General features: G+C 37.2%; 1 protein-coding gene across 1 annotated transcript; it reads right to left on the bottom strand.

Moving 5' to 3' along the window:
* Positions 1–1291: 1291 nt before the first annotated feature.
* LOC135775943 (uncharacterized) lies at positions 1292–7351 on the bottom strand. The gene is made up of 3 exons (XM_065286543.2): positions 7087–7351; positions 6419–6998; positions 1292–3605 (listed from the first exon to the last, which is right to left on the bottom strand). Exons 1-3 carry the CDS (start codon positions 7246–7248, stop codon positions 2362–2364), a joined length of 1986 nt encoding a protein of 661 aa, XP_065142615.1. The 5' UTR covers positions 7249–7351; the 3' UTR covers positions 1292–2361.
* Positions 7352–10190: the final 2839 nt, after the last annotated feature.

Genomic DNA, 10190 nt, shown 5'->3' with positions numbered 1-10190 from the left:
GACGCGCTCCCGATTATGAACGCGGCGCCTCGAATGCGCTTAATCTCGCGCTATTGTTGGTTAACAGCACTTACAATAAACCTGCTCTTGCCATGTATGTGCATGTACCATGGTAATATATACGGTTTCTATTATTAATTCTTCACCATTTAGATAAGTAAACTATCCTTACATTTTTAGATTCTAAAAAAAAACGTACAGTAAGGATATGACACAGAAAAGTTATTGGGACGTCAAAGGTTATTTTATATAAATATATTAATAAGAACATTAATATATTAATATATTATTTTAATATTAATATAATATGAAAATATTGAATATCGAATAAATATTGAAATTAAAACTTTTTTGCTTTTAGTATAAATACTCTAGGCTTAGGAAAAAATATAACTGATATGGTCCAGAAATATAGGCCTAAGCAAAACATGCGCAAAAAGGTAGAATTTTTATGACATCACTCTACACTTCAGCTTCTCATCAATTTTTTTCTTAGATGCTGAAGTGTCCCGTCCTCTACGTTTTGATGAGGGCCGGTCACACTAGACTTTTCTTCCATTGGCTTCCATTCACACGCATGCGAATGAGTCAGACCTGAAACGCAAACTCGTGCGACGATATTTCGTATTATGCGGAGCGTTGTGACCAGAACAAAACCGGTACGTCACTGCATGGGTGAAGCACAAATGGGCGAAGCCAAAGATCATATAGATGAGATGCCCTGCCCACTCCCCGCAGCAACGTCAGACAAATCCCGTGTACGTACTCATGTTTATGTTGTTTTAATATGTGCAATGTGTTTGAGGAGCTGTGGTGTACAGGCAACAGAAATCTGTTAGAGGTAATTTAGTCTATAAGAAACGGGTAGCTATAGACTATTTAGCTAAGAATGTTGATAGCCTACTAATGAGAATTCACAATGTTTACATAAAAAAAATTGAATCATGCAATAAACTGTCATCCTTAGTTTGCTGGTTATACTAAGTGACATATTGACGGTTTCCTAAAAAAAAAAAAACATATGAGGAGGTATTGGGGGGTAGCTGGAAGAAGAGACAGGTTTTCCTCAAATAATTCTTAAATTGTTAATTGTTGTTTTATATATTTGCTAAATGTATGTTATACACTCTAAAAAATATTGGGTTGTTTTTAACCCAGGGCTGGGTAACTATGGACAGAACACATGCTGGGTTATTGTTAATCAAACATGTTGAAACAACCCAGCAGTTGGGTTGAAACAACCCATTATTTGGGTCATTTTAACCCAGAAATGTGTTCTGTCCTATAGTAAGTTACCCAGCCCTGGGTTAAAAACAACCCGATTTTTTTTAGAGTGTAAGTATGCAGACTCACTCTTTGTTTTGCTGATTTTGCTTAAAGCACAAGAAACTAAATACTTGTGTTTAATAAAACAAAAGCGATATTCACAATGAAGCTAATATATTAGGGAAGCCTCCACAAGCCAAATCAAACATGACAACCGTATACCTTTTCATTATAAAAAAATAATAATTTTAGTAAGTTTTAACTATTTGATTCTAAGCAACTGTAGACTTAACACACATGTACTTCACACGGATCAAAAATCATTGAAATGGGTTAAGAAATGTAAACACAGTGTCCATTTTGGGGCCCTAAGTAAAGTCAAATGACCTGGGGCCCCCCATACACAGTACACTCACATATATTATGTAAACAAAAACTTTTATTCTGCAAACAATTAGTCACAACTAATCGTGAGGCAGTACTAATGGTAAGAGTACACCTTAAGGGGATCGCACACCAGCTGCGCAGCTCAGCGTCGCACCGCGTCGAGTCGCGTCTAGGACAACTCGGAGGTATTGTAAACCTGAAGTGCACATTAAATAGCGTGAGCTTCGTCAGATAGCGTCTACTTCAAAATGCAAAATATACGTTAGCAGCCAATGTTAATCGTTAATGATTTGGGACAAATATGATGTCTTTTAATGTTAAACTATGTAAGTGGCGCTGTGTGGCGCAACAGGGATTTGAGCAACTTCCTGAGTCACAGCTGGGTGGCGCCTTGCGGTGCCGGTGTGCGTATACTCATAGAAAACAATGTGTTTGATTTTTTTTAGAACAGCGCGGCCCGGCAGGTGTGCGATCCCATTTACATGCTACAGATGGACGTATGTTTATTGCTATATGGTATGTTTTGGTTCCCCCCAACATTCAAACTGTGGTTCCGCCCTAAAACAGAATAGCATTTCTCATTTTTGAACAGTCACTTTTGGCAAGTAATGCAACAAGAACTGCCAACTAACAAATCTCTACGTAAACATAAAACATTGATGCTGTCATAAATTATATTTCAGCTTTCAGTTAATCAAATTAAAATGTTTAGCCAAGGAGCTCTTGTTGAGTCAAAACAGAAAGACAGTCTGATGATTTGGGTGTAGTTTGTTCCTTCGCATGCTTCTTTTGATGATTATGAAAACTTCCTAAATGAGCGAATCTCTCTCCACAGATGGAGCAGCGGTAAGGTTTCTCTCCGGTATGAACTCTCAGATGGGTCCTCAGGACATCCGATCGAGCGAACGTCTTCCCACACAGAGTGCATTTGTGAAGTCTTTCACCTGTATGAGTTCTCATGTGTGACACTAAAATGTCACGTCTACTGAAACTTTTCTCACAAACACTACATTGATAAGGTTTCTCTCCGGTGTGAATTCTCTGATGAACTTTTAAAGTATTTAAATCAAAAAAGCACTTTCCACAGATGGAGCAGAGGCAAGGTTTCTCTCCGGTGTGAACTCTCTCATGGGCTCTCAGGACACCTATATAAATAAACGTCTTGTCACAGTGAGCGCATTTGAAAGGTTTTTCACCTGTATGACGTTTACGATGCATAAATAAAGTGCTGTTACGATTAAAACTCATCCCACAAACATTGCAGTGATACGATTTTTCTTCTGTGTGCGCCTTTTGATGAACTCTGAAATGAGATGGATCAGCGAAGCTCTTTCCACAGTGAGAGCAGACGAAGGGTTTCTCTCCAGTGTGACTTCTCTCATGGACTATCAGCTGAGGTTTCCGACTGTAACGTTTGTCGCAGTGTGAACACTGAAAGAGTTTCTGTCCAGAGTGAATTTTATGATGTTTCTTCAGAGCCGGAAAATCCCTAAATGTTTTTTCACACTCACCGCACTGAAACAGTCTCTCATTGGTTTGTAAACACACGTGTGTCTTCAGATGGGATCCATTGCTGAATCTCATCTCACAGTGAGGACACTTGTACGGAACTTCTCCCGTGTGGATTTTCCGATGAACATCAAGATTTTCTTTGGTGATGAAATATTTGTCACATTCAGTGCAGTGGAAAGACTTTTCATCACTGTGTGTCATCATGTGGCGTTTCAGACCAAGAAAAAAGACGAAATCCTTCCCACACCGCTCACAGTGAAACTGCTTCTTTTTCTTCTCCTTGTGCTCTTCTGAATGAAGTTTTCTCTCATGTCTCTCTAAACGTCTCTGTGAGCTGAATGTCTTTCCACAGGTGATGCAGGAAAGAGTTTGTGCTGTCTGTCGCTCTTTTGATGTTGAGGGCATTATTTCTCCATCACAACATGAATCACTCTTCACACCTAAAATGAACAAAATACTAATTATAACTTTTTATACATGACCAAAAACAAAATTCGTTTTACATTTTAAACAGCAGCAGGGTAAAGCTTAAGTCCCATCTTGACTGCTAAATATGATAATAGACACACAAAAGGTCCATGGCAAATTCCATACACTTATTCAATGTTTGACATTATTTTGTACTTTAAATAGTGCAAGAAGTTTGTTCACACTTTAAGTGCCCGGATGGAATGTTGGACACGTCATACAATCAATAGTTGCAGTTAGGGCTGTCAAAAGATTAATCGTGATTATTTGCATTCAAAATAAAAGTGTATTTTATATATATATATATATATATATATATATATATATATATATATTTTTATATATTTGGATTTTTATATTTTTATATATTTAGATTTGGATATTTTTGTAATAATATATAAATTTAAAAATATTATACATAACATAATATAATTTTTTCTTACATTTATACATGTATGTGTGTTATTAACAAGGCTGGAAAAAATGGGAATTAACGAGAATATATGAGATTTAACAGGAATAAACTGGAAACTGAAAACAACTGCAGAGTTGCCTATAACTTAAACGTAGGTAATAAAAATCTTTTTAAAACAAGATTTAATGCAATTTCAGTTGAATTTTTTGCACATTCCTCAGTCACGCTGCTTACTGATGGGCCACTGAGGCCACACCCCCTGCATCTTCCATAATATGCATAGATTGCATTTCTTGAATAATGTAAAAATGTCAATCTTTGCATGTATTCATGTACATACATTTGTTTAAAACTTCTTTGTGCCAGTGGCCCGGGGCAAGCATGAGAGATGTTCGGGCCAGTAAAAAATATTGTCACTTGCCCGATCGGGCCAGTGCTTCACCCTTAGTCACTAAAATATATTATCAAAGTATATTATTTAACATTTTGGAAGCAGATGTTTACTTAAAAAACACAACGAAAGAAATGATGAAATAATTTGCAGTTTGCTGTCAGTTAACAGGTAAAGCAGAAAATTTGGGAACCTTTCTCGTTGGAACATGTCTGTTGTAATGTATCAGTGGCGGCTCGTGACTGCTCATCCGAGGGGCGCTAATTCAAAATAAGTTCTCTTCTGCACACGCACCAAAACCGTTTATGATAAATGAGACGCGGACGTTCACAAAATACATGCAAGACACTCCCTTAACACTAAACTCTGTTTAGGCATGAAATTATACGAGGTATCTTTTAAACCCTTTAGACGCGTCTGCAGCAGGCACTTATTTTGACAAGACACGTGATGCACACAGGATCTCTCGATGTGCAGAACACATATTTTGAAAAAAAAAAAAAACACAAACATCACGGGCTACATACATTTTGTGACGAACTTCGCATCGAGCGCCCTCGAAAAAAAAAGTCAACAGCCACCACTGATATGTATAAAATTATATTTGACTTTAGAATTATTCTTTTTAAATATGTGACACTAACATTTTTTTATTGGGGCCAGTGAAAATTTTGGCAGGGCATGTGAAAATGTGAACCATTGGCCCGACCAGGACACCACCCCCTTCAATACGATCCAAATTTGCATCCGATCATCCACAATCGTATTGATTAATGTGTTTACATGAAGACTTTCAGTACGATTGAGCCATCAATATGATTAAAAACAGATTATTTGGTTGCATGTAAACGTACCTAAGGAAAACAAAGTTGAATGACTGGATTATGCAGTCTGAGCCATAGTATTGATGTATGCCGCGTTGAAACGCACCTATTCATTGCTAAAAACAACGTTATTTGGTGTAATACAATGTCTTTGCATGGTTTATGGTTAAAAAATGCATTATTTTCCACATACCTTAAATTTTTGTTGCTCTAGATATCCCTGCCTTCCTTCCTCATTTGTTACAAAGCTCATCGTTCTGAAAAGCAAGGTGTCATCCCATTGGCCAGCTAATCTGTACGTTGTGATTTGCCTGAATACCTCTGACGTCAGCTGGAAATATAACGCTCCTTACCATGTTTGGAAGATCAGCTCACAGTGCAATGCTGACAGGAGTTAGTATAATATTTACTACCTTATCTATACGAGCCTGAATTTGATCCAAAAAAAATGCAGATGACCAAACTGATCGATCAACTTTACCAGTGTGGCTTGAGCGTGACGTAACAGATTGGAAAGGTAAGGATACTAAAACATTAAAACCATGTCTGCATTTGTGATTGTAGAAACAACAAACACTACTCTGCCCTGCACAACACTTGTGTTTTAATCATGGTTTACTCGGTAGTAAATTCTTTAAATATAAAAACATAAACTACTCAAAGGCTGTGAGTCAGAAGTGGGCAGAATAATGATAATGAATGTTGAATGTTCACATCAACAGGGAGAAAAATGTAACTGTTGCCTACGATCCAAGTGTTTGTTGTAGTCCAAGAGAAGAGATTTAAGTTGGAGACGATAACTTGCGTCATCGGTTACTTTGGGGTTTGTACCTTTTGCGTATCGTTAACATGTACGAATACACACTTACACTATTTTAAATCATGAATTGTATAATTGGTGCTCTTTAAATCAGTACGGACTAATCACGGTGTGAAAGTTGCTTCAAATAGGTTGAAAAGATAGTTATGACAGAAATGACCAACCCACATCTGAAAATAAATTAAGCCCACCTGACACTACAGGAGGTTTCCTAAATTATTGTGAAATTTGGTTGCACTGCATGCCTAGAAAGAATCTTAACAGACTTTGCTGTCACAAATCTAAAATAAAATACAAATATTTTTGAAAAACAACAAAAAGTAGGATTTACTTACCTGAAGGAATAAAATCATCATCATCATCATCATGATTGTCATCTTCATTACCACCATCATCATCATTAATATCATCATCATCATCATGATTGTTATCTTCATCACCACCATCATCAATATCATCATCATCATCATGATTGTCATCTTCATCACCACCATCATCATTAATATCATCATCATGATGATGATTGCCACCATCTTCATCACCACCATCATCATGAAAATCATAATCCCCATCATCATCACCACCATCAACATGAATGTCAACATCATCATCATCAAAGACCTCATCTTCCTCAGTGTGATCTTCCTCTTCTGTAGGTTCAGTTTTAATCTTCATCATGAGGTTCCTGCAGTCGATGAGTTTGACTGAACACATTTTCAGGATCTGCTGCTGTTCTCCGGCGTTACAGACAGAATCCAGAGACTCTGTGGAGGTTTGATCCTCCTGTAAGCTCTGTTTACTGTCACACACTGTAGTGTCCTGAGTGTCTGTGTGCTTTGGCTCAGTATAACAGAGTAAAGTCAGACTGAGATCTGAGTCCTGTGTGGAAGATTCACAACAAACCACATCCACATCCTAACAACACAACACAACACACAGAGTAAGATTATAATAAATGTAATGCTGTAAAAAAACAGGTAAAGGCTTCTTAAGATGTACAAACCTCTCCATTTAGTCCTTCATCTCCTCTTGACCTCAGCTTTGCCTCCAGTAATGACACCTCTTTCTTCAGCTGAGAGATTTCTGTGATGAAATCCTCAATATCCAGCATGGACAGATCAGTTCCTACTGATTTACAGCACATCGCATCCATCTCATCTCTCATTATTACAACTAAAATACACAGAGACAAGACTCTGTTTACAATCAATAAAACACGTAAGAGAGAAAAACCCTGAGGATACACAAACACATCACACGCGCGCTCTTTATTTATTTATTTTTTGTGGGTTTATCGGCGGACTAAAGAGCTGAGAGCGCCTCCTGCTGTACTGGAGAGAGAAGACATTAAGCATCATTATCTGTCATTCATTACACAAACATGCCCTTTCAGTTTTATGAATAATAAAAAATAAAAACTTACACTACTAAACTGGCTGGTGTGCACTGGTTCACTAAACATTGGGACACTTGATAACTTTTTTCAGGTAAAATGCTCATTAAAAGACGTCACCACTGATATTAAGCATCATGCCGAAAGGACATTTCAGATTTTTAAAAATGATTAGAACAATATGAAAAACACTTTAAATATTCTGTTTCATAGTACAGACAAAAAGTAAAATGCTAAAATAGGTTTTCCTTAGAAAAAGTCTCAAAATGTAAGGACCGGATTATGGTTTGATGACAAGTTATCATGGGAAGTCCACATTGATGTTTGAATCAGGAAGAATTACAAGCAGTAGGATGCAAGGAATTTCATATAGATAGCTTATTAAATGAAAATCAGGAAGACAAATGTATGCAGTTATGACATTTATTAACAATAGTGAGTTATATTACAGGTGGTAGATAAGATATAACAAGAGGTAGGTCATTCTTTTCAAACTCAATCACAGTAGGTGGCGCTATGCACCTTTGAAGTTGGTTCGCAACCCGCTATTAAACCAAAAGAAGAAGAAGATTTGGACGCATGGAGAGAAAAATCTATCCTTAACCCAAAGGTTTATGAGTTATTTTGTTTTCCACATGACTGGGCTTGTCCTGGCTACGCAAGGATTTAAATGTTAAGCGGACTATCCAGTAGTAATGGAAGAAAAAGCTTCGAGTCAATTGAACCAATTGCTTCACAAATTGATTCAGTTTTTCGAAGCGTTCGAAACACCATACACGCTGGCGACATCTGCTGGTCAAAATAGTGTAAAAGCAGCAAGATCTGTCCAAACATTTTACACTTTTTGCAAAATAATAGCAAGATTGTTCTAAAAATATGTTTTTAAGAAAAATAAAGTATTTAATTTAATTAAGACATAATCAAACGTGTATTGTGTTTTTAGTTTTATTTATGGCAAACACATCATTAAAACGAACTCTCTTTTTAATTCTGCACATTTTTGTCATTAAATCTGTCTATAAACAAAAAGTAGACAAATTGGTAGTGTTATTAGTCGGAATGATGAATGTTTTATGAACTTTTATAATAAAACTGACCCGAGTTCACCTACACTGGTCATTTGTGATCAACTCCCTCTAGTGGTGAATCGTCGGATTTTCGAAACGTTTAGAAACATAGATATGTATATAAAGGCTAGATGGCTCAAGGCGGAGTCAGCTGTGTCGTCACTTGGCGGCCATCTTAGGTCAGTGCTGCCATAGTGCTGCTCCCTGCTGCTGTGGACGGAAGGTGAGTGACATACGCCAACTAAAATGCTCGTAACTTGCTGAATTCTTGACGGATTTACAAACGGTTTGGTTTTTTACAAACGTTATTAACGTGGCTATAATTCTGGATGCTTTAACATGTTTCATGAATTTTTTATTTATTTTTAGTATACGTATTCAGTGTCATAGGTACATCTTTGACGTTTATAACAAACCAATCCGTTTGAAAATCGGTAAAAAATTAAGCAAGTTATGGTCATTTAAAAGTACCTGCATCATTAAAACTCAATGCTACGAGTGAGCGAGCGCCCTGTCCTAAGATGGCCGCCAAAATGCGGACGTTCCACTCAATTGGCCATCAGCGCGGACGAGCCATCTAGCCTTTATATACACATCTATGTTTAGAAACAGTTATGACGTAATGAAGCCTCGTTTGCTAAAATCACGTGACTTTGGCCAGTTTGAAACAAGCTCCGAACCAATGATTCGAAAAAGATTCGTAAATGTTTCGAAGCCTCATGACGCGTGCTTCAAAATCGCCCATCACTAGTATCCAGATGACCTATTCAGTCATTAAAGAATGTTGATCACAAAGACTTTTCTATAGCAGGTATTCTAGGGGAAAAGAAAATATATGACTACATCATTTAATTTATAAGAGAAACAAAGTTAAGCAAAATAATTTAGATTTTTGGTTTTTTTTTGTTCTTTTTCTTTTTTTATTATCTTACGTATCTCATAAGCATGTATCCTGTTTCACACTCCAGTCCAGTTAGTGGCGGTAATGCACCTACAAGTTGGTTTACCAACCGCCAATAAACACCAAAGAAGAAGAAGAAGATCCAGATCATAGATATGTATATAGGCTAGATCATAGATATGTATATAAAGGCTAGATGGCTCGTCCGCGCTGATGGCCAATTGAGTGGAACGTCCGCATTTTGGCGGCCATCTTAGGACAGGGCGCTCGCTCACTCGTAGCATTGAGTTTTAATGATGCAGGTACTTTTAAATGACCATAACTTGCTTAATTTTTTACCGATTTTCAAACGGATTGGTTTGTTATAAACGTCAAAGATGTACCTATGACACTGAATACGTATACTAAAAATAAATAAAAAAATCATGAAACATGTTAAAGCATCCAGAATTATAGCCACGTTAATAACGTTTGTAAAAAACCAAACCGTTTGTAAATCCGTCAAGAATTCAGCAAGTTACGAGCATTTTAGTTGGCGTATGTCACTCACCTTCCGTCCACAGCAGCAGGGAGCAGCACTATGGCAGCACTGACCTAAGATGGCCGCCAAGTGACGACACAGCTGACTCCGCCTTGAGCCATCTAGCCTTTATATACATATCTATGATCCAGATGACCTGAGGAGGGCAGTAATACGTCGGTGATGCGTCTAGCCTGCCACAATTTTTAATAGAAGAAGAAGTAAA

Source organism: Paramisgurnus dabryanus, chromosome 21 (genome assembly GCF_030506205.2).
Source record: "Paramisgurnus dabryanus chromosome 21, PD_genome_1.1, whole genome shotgun sequence".
NCBI classification, from domain to species: domain Eukaryota; kingdom Metazoa; phylum Chordata; class Actinopteri; order Cypriniformes; family Cobitidae; genus Paramisgurnus; species Paramisgurnus dabryanus.
Note: the sequence above shows the minus strand (reverse complement) of the source record. Positions and strands in the feature narration are given on the sequence as shown.

Excerpts from the sequence above, each read along its gene's own strand:
- LOC135775943 (XM_065286543.2), bottom strand. The coding sequence starts at position 7,248 with ATGAGAGATGAGATGGATGCGATGTGCTGTAAATCAGTAGGAACTGAT. Across the intron at positions 6,999-7,086 it reads ATGAAGGACTAAATGGAGAG|GATGTGGATGTGGTTTGTTG; the intron begins GTTTGTACATCT and ends TTGTGTTGTTAG. Across the intron at positions 3,606-6,418 it reads TGATGATTTTATTCCTTCAG|GTGTGAAGAGTGATTCATGT; the intron begins GTAAGTAAATCC and ends TGTTCATTTTAG.